Consider the following 24,897-nt stretch of genomic DNA (forward strand, 5'->3'; position numbering starts at 1 on the left):
TTTGAAGGTTTAATGATTTTTGTTTTATTAAACCAGGCAAACTAAGCTAAGTAGGTTTGTTGTTGTTGGAGGAGGACAGGCTGTTGCTTGTTGTTTTGTGCCTTTATTAGACAGCAACAGTGAAGAGGCAGAAAGGAAATGGGTGAAAGAGGGGGGTATGACATGCAACAAAGGTTGATAGTTGCAACCATGTGGCCTACGCATTTAGCTACAATATATTTTCTGTGCTCTTTGCCCTACATTCACTACATGAGTCGTCATCTATTGACAATGGTTCCAAGAAACAGAACGAATCCTTCAACCCTTTAATTATCTTAACATGTACTGTATGTGGGAAACTTTTGTTCCAGGAAGGCTTTTTGAATGAGAGGAAAAGTTCATCAAAGTAAAACGAAACTTTAACAAGTCTCATAGGGAAACAATACGGCAGCTCTGCCCCTTACTTCACTTTGTGGAAAAACACAACCAAAGATATGAGCAGAGAAGGATTTTTCCATGGTTGCAAACATATAGCATGGTTCCTTTACTACACCAGCTTTGCAATACACTATGTCCTGTGCCATATCCTGTTACATGCCTCAAGGGTTTCTTTCTTCAGATAACTGATTCACACAAACAATCTGAGACTTACGTGGCAGAGTATTCGAACAGGCCGTAGTAAGGGTTGAACATCTCCTTAGATAAGAGGAAGAACCACTCTCTGGCCACTCCACCATAGTCCAGTCCTTTCTCTGACTCAAACTCAATCCACAGCCGCGCCTTCAGAACATCGGGCCTCTTTAGGGACATGATTCGACGGTACGACTCTTCAAAGATGTTGTTCCTGTGTAACTTCATCTCGAATCGGTTGGGGATATCAGCCTGGAATAAAAAAGAATAATACTGTGTTAAATACGGGAACATTTTGATTTCATTCTTTCAGGTAAGGTGGGAATATCTGACCATGGTACAAAATCAAACTGATTTAGACTTATCAAAAAAGACCACGAAGTGTAACTGCTGCTAAAGGTGCTTATTATCTCATTTACAACAGGACCTGTGTGGGATCATTATTTCATTATTTTAATTATTTATTATTTATTAATTATTATGGAGATTGCAGAACTAATTTTGTACTAGAGCAAAATGCAGAAAAGGTCTAGGTGGTTGATTAACTTTCTGGATAGATTGCAAGCCCATTAAAGTAAGTTATGAAAAAAAACAGGCAGTAACGTCCTGGAATGTTAAAAATGACGAAGAGTGAAATGATTGCAATGAATAATATGCAGTAAAAATATCAAACTCAGTCACGCAGCGTCAGGAAAGTGTGAAGAAAGTTGAATAATTATGCAATCAAGGACAATCAAAATAGATGCAAATTAGAGCCTTCCTGTGCAAGGAGAAGCCGTGAGGTTTTGACCAAATTTAGCTTATGCTATTACCCTGGAATTGTTAAAGCAAGAACCCAGAAACCTGAGACAGATCTATATTTTAAAAATCACTCCTTACCGGTTTCTTCAACTTCTTCCTGAAGTAGTCGTATTTCTGCTTGAACTCTCTGGAATAGGGGACAGCCTGCACAGACATCAATCAAATTATCAAAAAACAATTAATTTCCTTATAAATATTTGGCTTGTGATGTAAATGTTTCAACAGGAGAACTAAATATGCTTCAATCTCCTGTTAAAACATCAGAAACTACATCGTTTTTGGCGAGGGGAGTTGGCAATGAGGGAGAACAATATCTGAAGTAGTACACAGAATAACATGAAGGTGTTGGCATGTTAAGTGACAAGCGCAGGGACAAAGTGATTTATCTTTGTCGTACAAAGACACTGAGGCTGATGATAGTGTGTGACAGACAGAACCACAACGTTAAAAGAGGAACTTGTTGTTTCCATGTAGCAACAATGCCGTGGCAGAGATTCTGTTAGAGAAAACTACTCACAGGTCCTGTGATAGCTGGACTCTGCAGGCGAGGGTCCTCCCACTGCGTGTTCTTTGTATCTGGATGAAACAAACAACACAGACTCATTAGGCAACAATAGGCTTCACCACGACTTTCATGAAGTCTGTCATTACATTACGCAAAACATTTGCTGGTTTCAGCTTCTGAAATGTGAAGATTTGCTACTTTTATCTGTTTTATATAATTTAAATTAAATATCTTTGGGTTTTGGGGGTTTGGGAATTTTTTTTTTACCATTTTCTAACATTTTATAGCCTATACAATTACTCTGTTTATCCAAGAAATAATCAACAGATTAATTAATAATGGTTCAAATTCCCACTCTTATGTCCATATATCTTTCAGTTTAGTTTAGTAATGCTGTTGCACTCCATCAGGTCATCACGCAATAGATTTTAGACAGCATGACCTGTCAACTCCTGTTTCTGCTGTAATGGATGAGGTGCTTTGCTGTCTCTGACACTGAAAAATCTGTGGCTGCACTGCACCCACTGCACACTATAAAAAGTAACTCAAGAGATAAAGACACACATGACCAAATACAAGCACGGAAGAGACAGAAAGTGGTAAAACAGGGTTGTCTTACTGTGGTCAATGTAGAAGGTACGTCCGTCTGAGTGAACTCTTTCTTCCCATCCAGGCTAGAAAAGGAGCATAAAAAAAAGACAGCAAGAGTGAGAAAAAGCACACAGTCACCATTAGACAGCACTATTAAAGAAACCATGCTCAAATAGTAATTTAAATCCATCCGCTTTTTTTTTTCCTTTTTTAATTTGTGTTTGATTGAATTTGACTGACCATTAAATGGTCCAAACACTGACAGCCCAGCACTGCAGGGGAGGCAAACTCAATCAAACACATCACAAAGGAACTGAAAGGATTTTTTCTCCTATTTGAGTCATGTCCGAGACAGCAGCAAGGCAGGGATACGACCACGACATTAAAAAGGTAAAATCACCACTACTAGTTCAAACCAGTACACCACCACTGACACAGTGAACACTCAGTACAGTGTCACAGGCCACACACACACACACACTCGTACGGCACCAGCAGTCAGGCAATTAAAAAAATTACAGTAGATCGAGAGTAAAGGGGTGGGAAAAGGGACAGAGTCTGACAATACGTCAAACAGGGTGTACCTATGCGTGTTTCTAAGTATGCTGCTACTGATGAGTGAAGAGATCAGATTGAAAAGCTGATAAACACATGCAGCCATACAGCCAGTTCCTTCCTCTAACATACTTATTGCTCCTTTGGTTTTTCTTGAAACATCCATCCCTCCCCACTGCCCCATATTCAGCCCTGTCCTCCTCCCTCAAGCCCTTGTGTTCATTCTCCTTCACTCACTAACAAAATGGCCAGAGCATCTTGCCTCGTTCCATTTTCCCAACTCGTCTGTCTGTGCCTCAGACACTGATACGGTTACACAGACATGGAACAGTCTGAGGGATCCCAGGAGAATGGTGGGGGAGCTCCAAATGTTAAATCGTTAACAGAAGGGATGGTGGTGCGGGGAAGGCGTACAGAGAGAGGAAGTGGTGTAAAAATACTGATGAAAAGGAGGGGAGAGGTACAGTCCATCCATGCCGGTCATGAGAAAGAGAAAAGATAGAAAGAGAGAGGGAGAGAGGAAAAAACAAAAACAAAAACAAAAAAGAAAGCGCAAGGCTGTCTTGCAGGCATTTGACCAGACCGGACCAGAACCAGACAGGTAGGTAAGGCAGGCAGAGGGAGGGAGGCACCAACCAACCTCCTCTGGTAGGTTCTGCCAAACAGACATGGCCAGGTGTAGAAGAAGTAGCATACATTAGATCCACCAGAACGGAGAGAAAAGAGAAAGAGAAAGAGGGAGAGAGAAAGAACACATGCACACACCACACGAGCCTGTGAGATGTACAAACCCATGAAGTTCTGATTATTCAACGGCAACCTACGATAATGTTTGGCCCACTTGTTTGGAGTTTGTCTTTGTCAAACAGATAATAGAGCAGGTGACAGACAGTCTCCACCTCCTAATTAGGGATTGTCACAGCCCCCAGACTCTGCTTTCTCATCCTCGCCAGTTACATTCTCCCTCTTTTCTAACAGGACTAAAAAGGAAATGTCTAAAACTGCCTGTTCGCATGATCATGTCTCATATTCTACTGCAAAAGCCACTTTATTTACACAGTTCAAATTTAAACATGGCCCACTGACTTAAACTTTTTAAGTTGACATGCAGACAAAGACCACAATAAATTATGAAAAGTCACTGATGGAACAACAAGCTGAATGAATACCTTCTTAGGATACTGGTTACACAGTTATGGTAATCTAAATAGACCGATTTAGAACACATTATATATTCTGTTAACAGCACTTGCGAATAGGTCAACAAAGCTAATCAATTATTGGGATCGATGAGGTTGTTATTAACGTGCTTTGTGGGCCAAAGGTTAAATATGCCGTTGGTCTCGTTGTGACTGTACTTACAGGAAGTGGACCAAGGTCGCCAGGCTCCATTGAGTTCTTATTCCTCATATGGACTGGATATTTCAACCTGGGATCCTCCTGGTTGTCGAAAGAGGGAGGGAGAAAAGGAAGAGATACAGACATGCATAAGAACAATTCCAAAACAGGGTGAAGACATTTTTTTAAACGGTAAAAACAGCATTTTACATTTGCTCTGGTTTAAGGATTAAAAAACACCACTTCCTAAAATAACAACTTCCCAAAGTTCAGTGATCCTAATAAGGACTGAAGTAAATGTGAAATTAACTTAAACCAGCAGATGTCACTAAAAGATCCTAGAAGGTCGACACTAACCACTGCCCTAGATTTTTAGTGCCTAGTAAAACAAAGAATATAACCTCTTTCAATTTGATACAATCATTTGCTAACACTTTATTCAGGGCCCTAAGAAGTTTCCTGTGAAGAACTATGTTAATTGGTAATAATTATAATTAAAATGGGTGGTATAAAACGGTTATATCAGTTTAGTTGTTTGAGTTGAGTTTCTACACAGCGGTTTGGTTTGAGAGGAATTTTCCCTGAAATTTAAACCCAAGTTAATGCTCATTCATTATCGATTTATAATTGGAAACTTAATATATCTTCATATATGCTGCATGCTGTGCCCTAAGGTTAAACAAAAATATAATTGGAATTGAACTGTCTCTTACTCTCCATATAATTATTACCACATACAATCATGGAAACTGGAAAAACTGGAAACTGTTGGGGAATTGCAGTCTTGTAAAATGAAGCATTAACCTTTATTCATATTTCAAAAATCCTCTTTTAGCCTAAAGCACAATCAAGCCTGTTACCACGTTGTGTTAGCTCACCCAGGTGGTGGTTCTGCTGTTGTGGTCGATGAAGAAAGGCCGTCCATTGGGGGCTATCCTCATCTCCCAGCCTGGGGGCAGGAAGCTCTGCTGTGTCTTGTGCTGTGACTTGGGGGAGCTGTAGGGGGAAGGCTGAGGAGACTGCGGGTTGGAGAACGTGTCCTTTACGGCCCTCCGCACCTGGATGTTGTTGGCTCCCTGGAACCCAAATCGAAAAAAAAGTGTAAGATTATCACTCCCATTAGACTACAATTAAAGGATTAAATTTGAAACTGAATATGGATGACTGAAACAAATCAACACTGATCCTTTGAAACCCAATCAGTGCTCCATGTGTTGCCTTGGTATTCTGTTAAAAAACTGAATAAGATTAGAAAAGATCTAGGAAAAAACATCACCAAATAGAGAGCTCATTAGCACCCAGGTTGCATACTCTGCCTGTCAAGTTATCAATCAAAATGACAACAGAAAAACGCATCACAACGCTTGATAAATTGTACAGATTTCAGATTTTACTGATTCCCTGGACACTGGGGGCTTAATGGTACAATGGTTCATTGTTCATTATCTGGTTTTCACAAGATAATGTGAAAGTCCAACGAAAAACTACCAGAACTCTTTATATATCTATTTTTGGTAATAGATGGGAGAACTTGGTCAAGGCTTAAAGAGAAATTAATCCCAACATAATACCACTATTCCAGAAACTGTATCTACAGAAAAACAACCATTACTGGCACCTTAAAAGTTTCTTAGGCAACATTAAACAGAGTAAAGTTTCTCATGCTAATGAGTGTTCTTACATCACATCATTCTTTTAGCAGCAATTATCACTGACTGATCTGATTTCTAACGAGAGTAAAGACTGCATTAATTAATCCACAGACCTCCCACCTCCTTTGGAAGTTGTAATTACAACATTCTGCAGTGAGAGTGTTTCTTTTACTTCCACAATGCCTTGTTAACACATAGACACACCTTAATTAAACCTCCTTCAGGAGTGTTCCCATGGTATAGCACCATCACCAGAGTAAAGCCATTAAATGCAGTAGGAGGTCAAAAACAGACCGTCCCTTTTAAGATACACTGTGCTGATCCTAATTAGCCAAGTTTGTGTGGTGTATTTATAGCTGCACTGCATACTTTAAAGTTTAAAGTTAAATGTATTGCATAAATGAGAAATGTTCTCAGACATTACATGAGTAAATCCAAGGTTTTCTAAAATGTCAGAACAAGCGCATGTTCACACACATAACACAACATTCCAAAAAATACACGGTGAAAGAAAGAAATCCGAAAGATGCAATGAAATAGTGGTAGTGGGATTTGTACAATGCCACACCCTAAAAACAAAAGTGTAAATCTGAAGTATTACCTGTAGAGTCATATATTACATTACTGGTAATTCACATTCAGATTACAACAATGTTTTTATTTTTTATGTCCACTACATGTGTTGAGTTAAACACTACAAATGTACAGCAGTTGCTTTACAGTAGAAGCCCTCCACTGATGCCTGCTTACTTTCACTAAGATATCTGATGATGTTAAAGTAGAACTGCAGGTACATGACTTAGCCCTGAATGTATTTATATATCTGTATATTTTCAAAAAAATGTTGTTGAAGAATCAGACACTGCAGCTAATAAATAATGCTAAATAACAGCTAATGTCTACTGTCTGATGTCCCTGTCTTTGTAAGTGTTGACTGTAGAAGTTCATATCCCCAGACAAACAATATCCAATTCTTGTGTCCGACACAAACAGAGTATTAAATAGGGATACGTTTAAAAAATTTAATGTTCTTTAAATTGACGAATTAATCTTCAAATGCTAGCCAACAAAGTTTTTATGTGCTTTGTTTGGCAGTCTTGATACTAAAAGGGCCTCTGCATTTAATTATATCTAATTGGCAAGATCAATATCATTGATTTGGATGTGCCAGGGTTTGTTATTTTAGCAAATTGCAACAATCATTTGGGACCCATGATCAATTAAAATAATGGATTCATCCAGCATTAACTGAAATTACCACACCAGCTTTATTCTGTTAGTGTTATTGCAGAATGAAATGCTGACTGTTTGCCAAGAGTGTATATTGTTCACAACAAACTCGTCATCATGAATAACAAAGAAGGAGTAAAGATCAGACCATTTCACGTGACTAATCATGGTTTAACGGAGAGATGTTTTAGCGCTCAGTCATCAGCTCATTCTCCAGTGAAGATGAAAAAAAAGAACAGTGTGAAGAAAGAAAATCATCTGCAATGGTGAGATGAAAAGACATACGAAGAGAAGACTAAATGATGACATTAACATTTCCATAAGGTTGGCAAGGATGAAAAGAGAGAAAAGCAGCATCAAGAAAGAGTCACCCTGAAAGAAGGAAAGATAACATTAGAATGGTGGAATATCAAAGAAAGAAACTGAGGATTGGCTGGATGTAGATGGGTGAGGGTCATGATTTCTTCTAAGGGATGGAAAATGGTGAAGGAAAAGAGGAAAAAGGATATGGGTATGAGCGGGATGGTACAGGTGGCTAATTCTCACCTCCAACGGGGTGGAAAGGGTGACAGTAGGGGAGCTGAGGCTACGAGGTCGTCGGACTTGGGGCTCATGGAGGTGGTTGTTGGAGGCAGTGGAAGAGGAGGAGGGGGTTGATGCGGGTGCCAGGGCCGAGGCTCCTCCTGACGCCGCTGCCGCTGTTGCTGCTGCTGAGGTGCTGGCTCCGTCTTCAGTCAGCTGTCAGTGACAATAGCACTTTTAAGGTTAGGTGGGGTTTCGAATAAGGCAAGCGATGCTGTTTTTGCGAAAACAAAACTTGTTCTCATCATTAGCCATGCGGTCAGAGATGCTGCCACCAGAAAGGTCTGGATGCAAGCTAGGAAATGAGTTCCTAAAATGTCAAAAGAAAAAAAAAGGCCCAAGAAGACAATCATTTATATCACCTAAAATATAATTATTAATAATGGGACAAAGGTTTGGCATCAGTAACATAATGTACTGGAAAGATGAAAGTTAGTGTTTCTTACAACCCTAACCCAAGTGGCTACTACAATGGGAAAACCAACATTTACAATGGGCCACAACTATGTACCAAAGACAAAGCATTGCTATGAAATTGCAATGCAAATCATTTGCAGTATCCTCTCCTTCTGAGTAACAACAAAAACAGATGAGAATCGGAGAAGACTATGTGATGACAGACAACACACGAACAAGTATAATATAACCTGCAGCGTTCGGATAAAAGCAGAAATGAAAGGGTGGATTTCAAAGAGGAGAGACATGAGCATTAAACATACACCCAGTCCCATGTAGCAGTCTCTCCCTGAGCTCAGACAATGTGGAGCTGCTTCAGTTGCAGACAGAAAGACAGGGGAAGACAAGTGGAAAAAATAGGGCAGAAATGGGAAAAAGGGAGGGAAAAGTGGTGGTTGCACTTCCATGCCAGGGATTAGAAAGGCGTGACCAATACAGAGTTGCACTGCATCCAGAGTACCAAACAAAATGCTAGACAAGAGAAGAAAGACATAGAATAAAGTTGGAAAGAATTGGAAACCGGACAGAGAGAAAGACAGAAAAAGAGACTCTGAGGTTGCAAAGCTGTGTCTCTTTCCGTCATTCTTTATGGCTAAACAGAGGAGAAACACATGGGGGAATAGAGGAAGAGGTCCGAAACACAGGCCTAGGCCATGACAGGGGCCGGGGTAAGATCCAGTCCCATGCATAGTGTCCAGCCAGCCTTCAGGCCTTCTGTACCTGCACAATTGGCCTAGTCCAGGTAGTGGTGCGGTTGTTATGGTTGACGTAATAAGTTCTTCCCTTGCCGTCCTTCCTCTCCTCCCATCCAGGGGGCAGGCCAGGGGTGGTCAAGGTGTAAGCAGTCGCCGAGGGAGACTGGCCAAGTGTAGAGAGAGAGCAAAGCAAAGACAACTAATCAGTACAGGCGGATATGCGTAGACATGTGGAGGGAATCTTTTAGTATTTTAAAATCATTCTGCACGGAAAGGGAGTCAAAATTATTGTCCATACAAGTGGATAGAAACTGATGTTTTCAATAAAGTCAAGTTATTCCAACATACCACATATTTTTTCATAAAATCTATCAAGAACTACACAAGAGCTTTAAAATCTCTTCCCATTTAATTTCTGTGCAGCACAGTGACAGAAACATTTTAGGTACAATTATGACAAAAGATTTCTAATGGAAAAGAAGGTGATTGTGTATGATGTGAACCTTCCCACACAAAACCCAACGAAACACGGAGTACTAAAATAAACACCACATGGGGAAAACTAGTGGATCATTACTACTTCGCTGAGTGACCTATTAACCATTTGCAGAATAAAGATTACTGAAATAGTTAACCAAACAATCACAACATTATTGTGGTGATATTTAAGATATGTCAGAGCAAAGATAGCACCCTTGAACATTGGACATCAGAGATATTACCAGGACCGCCCGTCTTTGGATCAATTACCTTGTGAAAAATAATGTGTGCAAAATTATGTCTTAGATACATACTTTAATCAACATTTAAGTAATTATAAATATTGAGTTGGATACCCATTATTAAAGGACTCAGATCTGGATCAGGGACAAAAAAAACTTGATGGTCCCTGTTGGCCACATTGCATAATGCTTTTATGGCTTGTTATCAGTGGCATTACTTAATATTTACTAGCAGGGTGACACGTCGAGACACACACGTATACCACATTTACAACAACTTTGGGACAAGTGCTCATCTAAATAAGCTCTTCGGCATGTTGTAACATCACCAACGAAAAACCTAAATAAAGAGGAATTTATTACCAATCAAAAGTTTTTTTTTAATTTTTTTTATCAATATTATTCACAAAACTAGTGAGGACACATGTGGCCTATCCTATGTGGTGTCTGGGAACTAATAGGTGTACAACTGATAGGGTTTAATCTGTATATAAACTGAGATATTACCATAGACTCCTCACCACCTGAGACAGTTTGAGCTCTTGTTCTTCTGGTCTGGGAACCCTGCTGATGGTAGACAACAGGGGAAGGTCTTTAGTTCACAGTATGTTAATGTTTTCATTTCCAGGGTGGAAGGAATGGGGCAAGCGAGTGTTTGGGCAGTAGTGCAGGTTGAGTGAGGAAAAACTGAACGCACAAAACGGGGAGAATTAATTTTCAAAGGAGGTGAGGAGTGACAGAAAGGGAGATGATTCTTGAGATTAAGGGCCATGGTGGGAAAGTGTGGTGGCTGTGATTGAAGAAAAAAAGAGAGGAAACCCACTGAAGCATACGAGCTGTGAGGCTGATGGGTAGCAGGAAGGAGTACAATTAATTTGGAATTAGCTGTAGTTGTGATTAGTTGACGTGATTTTAGTGTGCTGTAACTTTTGAGTAAAGTAAATCAACTTTAATAAAGACAAAGAGAAAAATAAAGTCAGTCTGAGCCGTAGATGTTATCAGGCTTGGATTTCCCTGTAGGAGGGAAGACACAGATTCTTTTCTCTAGGCTGTAAATTTAATCCCCAGCCAGTGCAGCATCTTTAATCTCAACCCAAGTAGAAAATGACATTAAAGCTACAGTAACACCAGTAAGAGAAAACAGCTCTGCGTACTGGAAATCGTACAGCAGTGAAAGTGAATTACTGTGCTGAAGTTCAAATAAAGTTCACAAAAAGTGTTTGAGTCTCTGACAAGAACTGGAAGAAAATGATCAAATGTGGGAAAACCCCCCCACAAAAAAGTGCAGTTTCAACCAAAAAATCCAAAAGACATGCCACAAGCAAGATGACAGTATCAGTGTAGTTCAGCCAGCAGTGCATTAAGACGTGCTGGATGTTGTTCTGCTTATTCTAAACTATATAACCTGGACAGTAAGCAACTACTACACTACTGTTGCATCGCACTACCAACCCTATAAAGGTAAACAGCCTTATAACAACAGCAGAGAGAACGATCTCAATTGTTATTTCTAATGTCAAAACCTCAAAAGAAAGCAACAATACACACAGGTCACACATGATCTGCATTTAGCCATTTTGACAAATTTTAAATCAACCAAAAATCTCCTATTTAAAAGATAAGTATGGTGATATTCTATACAACATTTTATATAAATCCCAAGACCAAAACCAACAATTACTTGATTATACTAACAAGTATTGTCCATGTAGCAAAAGCCTGATATATAGTAGCTTATTTCTTGGTGCTGCAGGCATCCATCGTCGTTCAAAAACTATTAAAAACACATCAATGAGCCTCATGTTTGCGCTGGCTCCGTAAATACACACTGGAGCGCCAAATGTGTATCAAAACGTGGTTAAAAATAGTCCGAAACAAATGTACTTTCCACCTGTTTGAGTCAAGCTTGCTAAAAACTACCTTTTTTTTAATAAAACCAATATATCTGTGATCCATAAAACTGTCATCTTCAGTGGGAACCAGTGGTCAGGAATTCCTGAAAGTACTGTAGAGTGACAGACTAACAAATTATTGGTTATAGTCTTTTTATATTACAGGAAAACTATAAAATCATTCCAGCCTTATCCATTAAGGTTAACAAACTTCTAATCAGAAGTGAAGGATACACTTATCCAAGAGGCAATCTCATATGCATTAGTTGGTACATACAGCACCCCTCCACCTACATACACATTTAATATCATTAGGAATTGTGTGACTGTAACCAACCTCCCATCAGTCCTCGCACTGACACAATTATCGGAAACTTCTCAAACATATGGTTTCCTCTGGTGGCTTCTTAATGAGCCTACTGTTGTCCAGTCCTTAGAGACTTGTCATTCAAGGGAAAGGCTGACATCAGCACCTGTTCTTTTCCTTGGCTTGACAAAGCCAAGCTCACTGCTGTGACTCAGCTATGTGACAAACATCTGACTCAGATCTTGTTACAGTTTGCTGAGCTGAATCTCAACTGATGCAATGACTCTGAAATCTCTGGGGAGCGTCTGATCTGACGTGCTGCTGTCCTTAATCTTAATTGCCGATGGTTTTTACTGGAAAGGTCATTCTGCTGGCACACAGCTGTATTGCCGACATTTCAACAATACATCATACATAGTTGCGAATGAATCACAAAGAGCAGAGAGTAGTGGTTGGAGAGGAGGGGGAGGAAGAGGTGTGGTAGTCCTACAGAGCCAAGAAGAAAAAGGAAGAACGGTAAAAACGAAGACAAATAGAGAGCAGGAAGGAAAAGGTGACGAGGAAGCAACACCTGCCTAGTACGAACAAGTGAAAATCTGAAATCCAAGCAAGAGCAAAGAAGGTGATTTGATATGTTGTACACCCGCAGCATTGATGCATGCCAACAGACAGGAGGTAAATGAGACAACAATGCCTGGCTGCTTAAGGCATTCAGAGAACAAAGAAAAGGATGTTCACTTTGCTTAAGTAACGCAACAAGGAAAGGGAGGAAGTCTAAGAAGAAAGAGAGCAGGATGGAGGTAAATGTGGGGGTTTGGAAATATGTACCATAAGAGGAGGGGCCTGGGCCTGATCACTGACACCATCCGTCATACTTGAGGATCGGAGTCTGTTTGACATCTGGCCCTGTTAAAAAAAAAAAGTAAGTGAGTTAAAGAAGAAAAACTTTATTGCTAGCACTGCCTGCAACTGCAATGTACAAAATTATTTACATTACTGCTAATGTAATCAATGAGACTAACTACAACTGCACCATTCAGTCATTTAAATGTGGAGTGTGGGTTATGACTACTTCAAATTGCATTGTTGAAGCCTCACCAGAGCAGAGCTGGGACCTGGCACTTCGCCGTTGGTATCGGGAGTGAGCGACAGCCGCAAATTTAAATCTTCAGAGAACTCCTGGGTGACGGGTGTCGGCGGGTGTTGTGGTGTCAAGACGGATGAGGGGCCAGGTAGAGACTGGGTCATGCTGTCGTTAGGATCCTCTTCCGTGATGAGCTCCCAGGACTACAGCAACAAGCAGACACAGCCATGAAGCAATAATCATATTTTATCTCTTGGTATAGCTGTGGCTGGGTATGTGTATGCTTTACGTATGTGTATATTCTTCTCTCTCACATTGTCCAGGTCCCTGGGCTCCAAGTGCTCATTCTCCAAGTCTTCACTGATGTGGCGTCTTGAACGGAAAACACGGTGTGCTTCCTGGTTGATCTGCCGCTGTTGATTGTCACTCTCAGTCTCCGAAATCACATCCCTGAAGGAGTACAAGCAATTTCATGCAAAGTGTTAGTAAGTCACAAAATATGTAAGGTAGTATTACAGTAAAAGAAGAGAAAAACATCCACTTTCGGCCACCTCCCATCATTCTAGTGTGTACTGGCTTATTCTAACAGAGGAAGAATGAATTTGAGTAAATGTTGAGGATACATTATATGTGTGGCTGATGTGTCTATCATGCTATTGTTGTTTCTCCCTTGCATGTTTTATTAAAAGAACAGTTTGACATTTTGAGAACTACACTTATTCACATTCCTGTCAAGAGTTAGATGTGAAGACCTTCTCAATTAACTCTCAATGAAAAAAAGGCAATAGACAAATTTACCAAAATATAAAAGTATTGGGTAACAAACATTTTCTCATTGAACTAATGTAAAAATATTTATTAAAACTAAAAACCGGAGGAGAGAAATCGGGCATACACGTTGGAGGGCCGTTTCCACTGTGTAGAGCGCTTGTTGTGGTTGACATAGTAGGTACGTCCCAGGTTGTCCACCTTCTCTTCCCAGCCTGGGGGCAATGGGGGAAGCAGCTGCTGAGGTCGCTGCGAGCCCGAGTCTGCAGACTCGTCCCATCCCTGGAAGAGAAAGTTCAGATTTCTTGACATAAAGTTGTAACTCACTGGTAGCTCAGGCCAAAGATCCTGTGGTCACAGATATCCCAGTGAGCTGACAGCTTGTCAGACACGCATGAACATCAGCAAACCGGTCCGATTTAAGAGGGGATTCAAGCATGGAAATGCATCAAAGATGTTGGATTCAGTTGAGGCTACGAATGTTGTGTTGTGGTTTCAGATGTTTTGGTTTACATTTACTGGCATTTATTTTTGTCTGACAAGTTACTCGCTGGGTGGGATATCTCCGACCACAAGATGTGAGACTGAGCTAATGGGCATCTATATCCCTTCCAGCGTTGTTGAATTTGAATTCTCTCCTTACGGAAAAAAACTCAGTGGAGCTGGCATAATACATTTCCTTTTGGAGATCAGAGTACAGAAGTAAAAAAAAAAAAAAGAAATCTAGAGAGTGAAAATGAGGGATTTTTGTGAAGGGAGATTAGAGTGGCAATGAAGTTTCCGTACTTTCACTGCTAAATGTCACCTTTTCTTTGAAGTCTTTCACTCTCTGAAAATGTATAACACCTTTCTAGCACTTCACAAGAAACTCATACATACACATGCAAGAACACACATAAAGTAAAAAAGGAGAAGCTCCTATTTCTCCAAATAACAGGCTGTATTGTAAATGGTTTTTCCTTACCCTGACCTGGAAAAGACTTAAACCAGACTCTGGCAGCAAGCTGCTGCCTGAATTCTTACAGAAAAGAATAAAAAGAAGAGCCATCCTGTCTCCTCTCACTCTCAGCAAAAACCACTCTCACATTTTCTATTGGTCCAAATTGAGAAACTGGCCTTTATCTTTAAGCTTAGAACTGTGTTTTCCTTGTGTGGAAGGAATAAATCTACAACCGGTTTTGGCTTCAGGTTATTGTGAACAAGACAGTCAAAAGGATGCCTAAGGTAATGCTAAGTCAGCAGTTAAAACAAACTTGGCAACAACAGTGGCCAGGACCTTACCTCAGCCTCCTCCCTCATCTCTCCAGCCTCCTCCTCTGGTCCCCCTAGTTTGGGCAGATAGGCCATCTTCAGACGTAGGTAACCCTTCACCCTGGACTTGTGACTAGAAGGATAACATCAGCAAAATTGGCCCCAGTTGAAAGCAGCACATCATAACCAGGTAGCCGGCACCCTCATAGCCCCTATTAGGTTAATGCTTAGAAACACAGGGGAGTTTCCAAACTGCCTATTAGCACCAGATGGTCTTTCACCTTCAGTGTTCAACTGACCGTCACATGAACTTAACTGCTCACTGAAGACATGAAACCAGTCTACATAGTGCTGCAAAGTGGTCATTTTGGGTTTAATAATCTGTCAGTGTCTATTCCACTTGCTAATGGGAGCATACCAGACAAAATTTAACCTGAGATACATTACTTGTATCTAATTTCACTGTTTATTTGCCACATACTGTTACACATTTAGATCCGGTAGAAACTGACCTTCTGGGGCGCAAGAGGAAGTCTTTAAATGTGTAGGGACGCTCCATAGCTGGGTCCTCTGTCTGCAAATTAAGAGGAGGCATTTGTTGATCGTAATCAATTGAATACAAAAGCAAATACACATGTTAGAGTATCAAAATATCAGAGTCATGAGTTTGCAACACGCCTGGAACCCTCTGCACAGCCATCCCAGGATCATTATGCAACAGTGAGCCTATCCTGTTACATATTGAACAGCAAAAAGGTCTTTTGTAATTCACAGCAATCTCCCACTGCTCTATAACTGGGCCAAACCAGTCCAGACTGGCTGCTCACCACATACTGCTCTGTAACGTATCACTGATTCTGACAGTTTCCATACAAAAATTACAATCTTCAGTGAAAGTGTTTGTCAAAAAACAATAATAATGAGATGTGACAAAGCTGTTTGGCTCAAACTGTACTCAACATCTTGGACATTAAGAATTGATATTGAAGATTTGTAAATGAAAACATTGCTGTAAATAGCCAGTAGCAACATATTATGTGTGACTAGTGTAAAACAGGGCTAGGTACATAATCTTTCACCTCGGTTTCATGCTTTTTGGTGCATGAAACTGTGGAAAAAGTTGAAGTAACAGAAGCTTCCAAAAGGCAAATCTAACTACCAGATTGCTGTAGATGACTCAGCATGGCTGACCTGATTAATGAAATGTAAAAGAGGAGTATTTAGAAGAAGCTGCTATAGAAAGTAAGGTGATGACTAAAGTAATGTCCAGTAACTATGAATAAGACTGCAATTCCTACGACATGCAGTCATACATAAAATAAATGAATCTAATGAAAACACACATATGACACAGATGATCATCTATACAAGCATTGCAGTCTCTTATTCATGCTCTGCTCAATTGGTTCAATGGCTATCCCATCCACTGACTTCAACTCTCAACACGACTCAGTTTTGGCTTTTATCTGCTGCTAATTTCCTGGACCTATGGGAGTGAAATAGGACATTAATAATTAACCCCAACACATTTTACTGATATGCTTTTAAAAGGTTCACAACTTAGACATAGCGGCAGCAGCAGCACAGCTCTCAACTAAGTCGAGGAGGTGCTGCTTTAGAATGATTTGTAGGTCTTTTTGTTTGAGTTTCAGGTCCTGTTCACGTGAAACCTAAACAGTAAAAACTGCCAAGCAGCACACTGGTTCTGCATGTTATTGTTTACAAAAGCTGTTATCTCCCAGCAGTCCACAGTTTCCAAGCGAGTACATGCGAGTGTGTGAATTTGACAAACGTAGCTTTTTCCATTGAGAAGCAGTCCGCCCTCAGGACAGTCACCTCTGTTTACATTCTAGACAGACAGCTTTTCTTTTCTAACAAGCAGTGTGCGGTTTGATCACAACGACACGGTACTTGTGTGGCTAGCACTTTCTCACACTCAAGACAGACACAAAAAAAGAAAAGGCCACTCTTTTTCTGACCTTCACAGAGGTTTATCAAGCGGAGCAAAACCTAAGATAAGAAACAGCTGAGTATTCAAAATAGGGTTATAACAGTCAGCCTAGACACACACACACACACACACACACACACATACACGCAAATAACTCACCGGCAAATGACTGAGAGGAACATCAACTTGTCCCAGGAAATCATCTCTGGTCTAGAAAAGAAAAGAAGGTGGTCATCTTCAGCAGCTTCATTTTAGACGCAGAAGGTTTTTGAATGTGTTTTGAGAATACCAAAATTTCCAGCAGGGGAAGTGAGGGGAAAAACCACAATGTCGAGGTGAATAACCTAATGCACCCAAAAGTCCATTTTGTGTGTATTTACCAGAGTGAAAGAGACAACAATTTAAATTTCATGGACAGCTCCGTCCAGAAATAACCGCTAACCTTTTTTGTGGACACCTGTAGTTATTTTAAATGGTTGCAAAACCGTATAGTGCAATTACATTTGAGCAATTTCTTCCATATGTTTCTGAAATGATCATAGAATATTTGCTCTAGTTTGTTGTGGCTTATCTTCTCTGCCAATTGGCACAGATTTCCAGAAGTGTCCAGGAAGAAAGGCTGAGTCTAGGCTTTTATTTCTGGACAGGCCTTTGGTATCATTTCATAGGAGAAGAACCCGTGAGCCCAGCAAGGAAAAATAACATCCACCGCCACCAGATTGAAGCCAAGTCAGCCAGACAGAGGGAGAGAAGGACAGCAGTAACAACAGGGGAGAACTAGGGAAGGTTTGTGTTTCAGATTAAAGAGGCCCGTAGATTTGTCCGTCCTTTTGTCGAAATGAATGCAGACTCAGAGGAAAAGGGGGAGATTGACGGATGATTGGGCTGCAAAACAGCAGCCCCCAGCAGTGATTACCTGTGTGAGATGGAAAAGGCCATTCTTGGAAGAAGCCTGTGTGTGGGACACAACCGATTTAGACAACAGGCATTAAACTAACAATGATGTTTGTTTTAGACACTAGTTTGACAGGAAACAATATGTGATACTGTTTTTCAGTTTGAGTTATGATCCACGTGTGGGTTGTGGGAGACTTAATGGGTCAACAAAAAAACAAAAATTAACCCACTGTTGTCAACTGAAGAGTCTCTGAGTAAAAGAGCAACCTGGCAGTCTCTGTGCACTGCATACAAGGTTTCTTTTAAAGAAATTTCTTCAATTTCATTCTTGAGGTTTTAACAGAAGAAATGTTGTGGCATCTGTAAAAGTTGCTCCACTGCTGCACAAAAGTAGCACAGTCATAAAAATTCAATATTGAGTTATAGGAACGATTTCCAACTGAACTTCTAATGATATTGTGGTCCCTTTTTAAATTTGAGTCAGAAAAGAATAGTTTTGGAGGAAATGTGCACAGCTTTGGGGTGTCAGTAAGTCAAGTAATCTAGTAAAAACAACAAAAACCTAAGCCTTTAGCAATTGTACACCAGCACGGTTGGTAATATCTTACAACTATGCTGGCCGAGTCCCAGTTTTTCACACTGATACAAGGTTAAGATATACAGCAATCAAACAGGTTTATTCTGTTCATCAGAGGGAAAAAATAAAAGCAGTGTTGGGAAGTGAGTGCACTGGGCTACCACCACAGTTATCAGGCCTGGAATTCAATGGTGAAAGGTTACAAATGAGTCACATGAAAACACTGAGTTATTAATGCACAGGCACGTAAACAGACACTCGTGAATGCATGTGTACTCCCTCTCTCTCTCTTTCACTTACACACCTACACTGTCACACACCTACACACACACACACACTCACTCACTCACTCACTCACTCACTCACTCACTCACTCACTCACTCACTCACTAAACAATTTCTTCTTGGAAAAGCCAGAGTCACTACTGTGTAAGTTACAGCAGTGTCTGCTTTCATTTCCAAAACCAACTACACAGTTAATTTATTGTTTGCATAACTCCCAAGTAAGCTTAATCTGAACTAGGAGAGAGCAACAAAACAAACCTGGACCGCAGAATAAGTACGACAGTATCATATGACACTCTTTTCCTGTGTTGTTCTGGAACCTACAATGTGAATTTTGGAAACACATCGTAACTTTGTTTTGAAAAGAGCTTTATAAATAAAGTTTAGAATTACAATTAATCTTGCAAACCTGCCAAAACTTTCAGCACTGATGAGTCACTATGAGATTTAATATTCACCTGGAAATCTCATTTTCTAACATGCTTGAACCTATAGCAAATAGTGTAGCTAACCTGTAAAACATTCAGTGGCAATGGCAGTATCCCATGGGACACATACTCCTGGGACATGCGGCTGTTTTTTTCTGTCCTCAACAATAACAAGCATTTTAAGCTGTGGGTATGTGTATGCAGAGGGATATAATTGCAGAGTCATCAAAGGGTCACAGTTGAGCCTGCAGCTGCCTCCCAGGGCCAGGTTACGCTCAGAGAGGGAGGGTGCCACTAACGACCACAAGGAGGAGGAGGAGGGATGATGAGTTCAAGAGCCATGAGGCGAAAGGGGGAAGCTAGTTTGAAAAAGGTTATACAACAAAACACAAATAGGTCAATTCAACCAAAACACAAAAAACGTACTTCTCACATACTAGTAGTTGTATGCACATAGTTTGGAGTTTTGTGTTTGTTTCTGAGAAATTCTGCCGCTACGCAAAAATTGGAGGTGAATGTAATTTAATTTGTGGTGCTCAGAGAATTGAATAATGAAAGTCCACAGCAACATTCCTGTCCCTGTTCCTCTCTGATAATCAATAGAAGACATTATCAACAGCTTTCATAGACATTGTTTATGGAGAGAGGTGTTGCTGTTGAATTGTTTTTAATGCTGCAACACAAATCAAATTCCATTCACTCATATTGGACCTGAACAAATAAAACAAAATCTATCAGCAAGCCTAAACACCACAAGAGGTAATTGTTAAGCACTGGCAATGCTAACTTTAGCCATACTGAACTGCCATGCATGAAGAAGAGGTAACGGTAACGGAGAGTTTATGATATAGAGTGACCTGGAACAAGTCCAGCCTGGCACTGAAGTGTGAAAAGGTTGTCTCACCTACTCAATAGTCTCTGTGCTGACACAACTGAATTACAATGCAATGCAACTCTAGACTAGAGCTGACAAAGAAAAGCCCTTCACAACAATAGCAATATGAATCCCTTTCACATGCCACTGGACCAAAATAAAAAGAGAACACCCCCCCCCCCCATCCATCCACAATCCCATCTCAGGTAAATATAGCAAACCCAATGGCCTGTAAGAGCTCTTTGTGAATGGCAACTGGGGGGCGTTGAGGCAGAACTGTAATGAGGGCATGGCACGGTGGCATAGCTGTCTGCAGATAGTCTAGCTGGCACACACACAGACACTCACACACACAAAACATACACTCGTAGTATCCAATGCAGGGCTTTAAAAAGGGGCACACCAACTCCAGGCAACCAGTTGGGGAAGACCTGTCATTATGGTCTAAATGAGGATTTCCTTGTTGCATGAGAAATGGGAAGCCCTGGGGTAACACAACACCATGTGTCTTAAAAAGGGGATAGGAGAAGGTGTGTAAAACACATTCAAGTATGGCGTAAGTGCTGTCAAAACCATGACTAAAAATATATTAAGATTGTTGATGCACTAGTGAAGAACAACCAAAGCCAGAAATATTTTACCAATCTTAGACCATCTTGGATTTATAACATTTAAAATCAAGAGTAGCAATTCTTAGCATACTGCAGATATCCTTATTATCTAGCCTCAACTGTCAGGAAGGCAGGAGTAACTGTTTTATCAAAAGTTATATTGATGTGAAAAAAGCCTGGCATAGCAAAATCCTCATGAACCAACCAAGTTTTTTCTGCGAACCACAAGCGAAGCTGGCAAGAAAAGACAAATAATCTATTATAAATGACATAAAAGATATATTAAGTGATCTAATTCTGATAAATTATGAAATATGCGTATTTTATTATTGCCAACCTCATTTTTCTGTCCCTCCCCACTGTTAATTTTCAGTTTCAATTCCCCCAGGTTTTTTTCCCCACACATGATGAAATAAAATTATGTACTTATTCCCCATATTTGTCAGTTTTGTCTAAACAGAGAGTGAAGCACAAGCAGACATGTACACAGGCAGGCAATCATCACAAGATGGTCCTTTTAACTTCTGCACTTTTAACTGTTGCAGAAAAAGTGACACCCATAATTTATGAGATTAAGATCAGTTCGATGTTTGATTAGACAAGAGCAGAAGAGCAGAATCGCTTGTTGACTGGCACCAAGGAATGCGCATCTGATGTGAACAGCCAGGCTTGCGCTTGCTGGCTGTGTGTCTTAGTTATTAATCCATGAAGACTCCTGAGTCTTTATGAGAAGCTACTGGGAGTAAGGCTCATATAGTCAATGACAGCCCCATTACTTAAATATCTACTATATATTATTGTTATTAATAGCAACTTGAAGTTTCAGTTTAAACAAAAAAAGGAGGGGTACAGAACTGCTGTTGAAAAGTCTAAAAAGTTTGTTTTGCTTCCAAAGCTTGAGTTATACAGACAGCAACATCAAAAGACTTCAAGCTTTTCAAGATACTGATAGCGTGTTAAACTTCTCGATCGTCATTTGGGCCATAATGACTTCTTAGTTCTTAATCACTCATGGAGCAGCTGCGAGGATACAGATCCATACCAGCCCAGAGCCAAAGAAGACATGCCGCCTGCCCACTCTCAAAATCAACAACCACGCTCGAAACAGACTAAAGATAGAAACAGCCAACTCTCAAAGAGCACTGGCTGCGGTTAAGGGTATTACCAAACTTAAGTGTCACATTTCTGCAAAACAGAAGGCAACAAGTGCACGGGGAGAAGTTATCCATTCATCCATAAGACTGTTCCTGTTTTCCTTTCATGAGTGAATTGGCCGATGTGTGTAAAATTTCAAATGCCTGTGGTTGTGAAGTGAAAGGAAGCCAGTGTGTGTGATTTAGCTCTGAAACCATGTCTGTGCTTTTCACTTCCCAGAATGTCACCACCCTCTTCCTGCACCGTACGGACCGCTCCTCATCTAGGCCGGATTCAGCGGGTGAATTAAGAGAAATACTATTAACTTCGCAAATTTGATGTGAAATACTTCAGACTTCCACAATTTAGGTAGGTAGATTTAAATTTCACCCTGATTTTCATTTTTTCTGTCCATGGCCATATTAGAGCCCCCCCCCCCCTTCTTCCAGCTGCACTACATAAAAGCTATCATGTGTTCAACTAAATGTCATATGAGAGCAATGACCCATCCACTATTAAGTGTTTACTATGCTTTCTCAAATCAATTTCATCATCTTTCAAACTAAAACCTTGCAATATGTTGCATTGTCATAATATTTACAAAATCTTTTTCAACTTAAAAACTTTTTCACCAACAGTCTACCAAAGCTTTCCTACAATCTTTACCTTGGGATTATTCCTTGTCGAATCATTGCCAAGGCTCACAACCTGATCTCCACCTCCGCCTGGGGTAAAATATATCTTGAAATGAGGCTGCCTTCTGGAAGTATCCCCACTGATTTTGAAAGTACAACCATTAGATCTGTTTCTTCCTTCCATTCTCTGTGGCTCCATGTCTGTTTGGTTCTCCTCTATAGCTTGGCTTTCTCCACCAGTTATATTGTGTTGATTCTCCGGCAACAGCCTCTGATGTGATGAGCTTCTCTCCAGTCGAATTCTCGGGTAACGCACCATGCCGCTACCTCTTGAGCTGATAAAGCCAACATCTGTGCATTCTTCCTGGGATGTAGCAGCTTGTTGTCTGCCCTGGATCTGATCCTGGTTCTGATTTTGCTGGAGTTGAAACACTAGTCTCTGTGTTCCACCATTAACAACAGAGCACTGGTCCAGGTTTGGCTGCTGGACAGACCAGCCAGTGCCACCATAAGGGAGGATTCTGAAATGCTGGATATCAGAACCGTCAAGAGAGTTCCTCTGGATACAAATACCACCAACACTGATACCAGGTTGGCCTCTGCTATACACAGTATGATCATTGGAACCAATACTAAAGACCCTGCGTTTGGGAAGGTCCGGCTCTGTCAGAAAAGCTTGCGAGTTTAAAGATTCTGGGCTGTAGTATGGAGGAGGCGGATGGTGCGGAACGTCTGCTCCGATCTGTGGTTCGGGATAGGCAGGAGCAGGTCCTGGAGGAGTATAACAGGGTGGCGGGACATCATCGGCATGACCACGGAAATCTCCATTACTCGATCCATTGGAGCGCTGGAGGGAGATGTGCATGGAGGAGCTCTTGGTGGGCCGTGGCTCAGCGTAGGCAGCGAGCTGAGGTATGAACATGGAGGAGCTGCGTTTAAGTGAAGGCTCCGACCGCGTACCAAAAGCTCTTGGTGGGCCATGCTGCGCAGCTGGCTCCTGAGAAGGCCTCGATACCAGAGGAGACTGCACGCGGAGTGGCATGACCACATCGTTGTCTCCCTGCTGCTCCTCTGAGTCTCCTTCTAATATCTCCGGGGCTGTGTTACTGCGGCCTGAGCCAAAATACAAACGCAGACGTTGTGCCATTTTCACCTCACGTCCCACAGCTCCCGTTCCCTCTCACTTTCACTCCAACTGGCTGTTTGGTTCTCTCCTCTGGCTCCCGTCTCAGTCTCTCAGTGTCGCCCACTTCACTCCTTTGGCTGGCTAGATGACTGATCCCCCTTTTTTTCCTTCCACTCTCTCTCGCCCCCCCTCCCACCCTCCTCCCAACCTCTCAGTGTCTCCTCCACAACTTTCCTTCCCACAGTAAACTGTACAGAGAAAGAAGTCACACCACAAAAACTAGACTGTCACTGCAAAAGAGCTGACAACTTTACACTACGCAGTCAAAGGAATGGCAGAGTGGAGGCTAAAGAGAGGAAGGGTGAGGGGGGGAAAGGGAAAAAAAAAAAAAAAGAAGGATCCCTGTATGCCAGACTCTTAGCACTACCAAGCACTAGCGACAGACAGCAGAAATAGCCTGAGCCGAGTGACGGCCAGCATTCCTGACATGATTGGATAAGAGCGGCCGGCGCTCCTGGTTTCCGAGGTGACAGTGGGTTTCTTGCTAGTCATGTGACTACAAATGGACCCCACCACCTCGTGTTGCAACCCCATGCTGCCCTCAAGTGCCAACTGGCCATCCCAAAGACATCCTACGTACCACTGTCCATCACTTCCTCCAAACATGATCTCTTTCTAACCCCTGCCCATTTCCCTACCTCCATGCAGTGCAGTAGTTTTTAACCCTAATAAGTTTCCTCTTAATTTTGACATCTACCACTTAATTCCATTACCTAAAATTGCTATCATTGTATCTGGGTGTAGCTCAGTTCAGCTCTTGTAGTAGCACTAAATATCTTCCTTTATCATCAAAGATGTTGATAAACTAAAATAACTTATCTTAAAATTGTAAATATGACCTCCCCCCTCTACACTCTTTATTAATGGAATAACTTAAGGCCATAACATCACCCTTTCAGTTATAGCTCTGCCTGAGCATCGCACCATTGGAGCCCTGGAGGGGGAAGGTAGAGAACAAAAAAATAAAAGGTGATGGAATAAACAGATCCGTAGACCTGTTGTATACAAACACACATAATGACACACATAATCTTTTTCAACGAGTAGAAAAAACAAGTAAAATTTCCTTGTTGAATTGTCCCTCTAAAAATTTTTAATTTCCCTACAAATCTGGAGGACAAATTGTGCCCCACTACTTCTTGTAGCTTGGAAACAAAAAAAGAAGCATAAGGAAGTTGTTGCTAAAAATGGACCAGAAAAAAAGGGCAGCAGCAGAGTGAAGAGCAGAATATCTGACAGATTGCAGCTTTGATAAGGCAAACAGCACGTTCCTCTCTGGAG

The 24,897-nt window shown here is 41.0% G+C and overlaps 1 protein-coding gene across 9 annotated transcripts in view; it reads right to left on the reverse strand.

Annotated features, from left to right (window-relative positions):
• nedd4l (NEDD4 like E3 ubiquitin protein ligase) overlaps positions 1-24,897 on the reverse strand; it is a 43,181-nt gene that overhangs the window by 6,249 nt on the left and 12,035 nt on the right. For 2 of the 9 annotated variants that reach the window (XM_051412442.1, XM_051412441.1), the window contains exons 6-22: positions 17,906-17,941; positions 17,149-17,199; positions 15,551-15,612; positions 15,069-15,171; positions 13,915-14,069; positions 13,334-13,469; positions 13,034-13,222; positions 12,764-12,841; positions 10,244-10,303; positions 9,040-9,177; positions 7,828-8,019; positions 5,278-5,475; positions 4,424-4,501; positions 2,535-2,589; positions 1,928-1,986; positions 1,489-1,554; positions 632-861 (exon numbers count right to left, since the gene is read on the reverse strand). In XM_051412442.1, the coding sequence (XP_051268402.1) occupies positions 632-861; positions 1,489-1,554; positions 1,928-1,986; positions 2,535-2,589; positions 4,424-4,501; positions 5,278-5,475; positions 7,828-8,019; positions 9,040-9,177; positions 10,244-10,303; positions 12,764-12,841; positions 13,034-13,222; positions 13,334-13,469; positions 13,915-14,069; positions 15,069-15,171; positions 15,551-15,612; positions 17,149-17,199; positions 17,906-17,941 (1,886 nt within the window). Of the gene's footprint in view, positions 1-631; positions 862-1,488; positions 1,555-1,927; positions 1,987-2,534; positions 2,590-4,423; positions 4,502-5,277; positions 5,476-7,827; positions 8,020-9,039; positions 9,178-10,243; positions 10,304-12,763; positions 12,842-13,033; positions 13,223-13,333; positions 13,470-13,914; positions 14,070-15,068; positions 15,172-15,550; positions 15,613-17,148; positions 17,200-17,905; positions 17,942-22,461; positions 23,724-24,897 lie in introns of those variants that run through there. The other 7 variants (XM_051412444.1, XM_051412443.1, XM_051412436.1 and 4 more) reach the window with 6 other exon arrangements.

The sequence above is a fragment of the Dicentrarchus labrax genome, unplaced genomic scaffold (genome assembly GCF_905237075.1).
Source record: "Dicentrarchus labrax unplaced genomic scaffold, dlabrax2021, whole genome shotgun sequence".
NCBI lineage: Eukaryota > Metazoa > Chordata > Actinopteri > Moronidae > Dicentrarchus > Dicentrarchus labrax.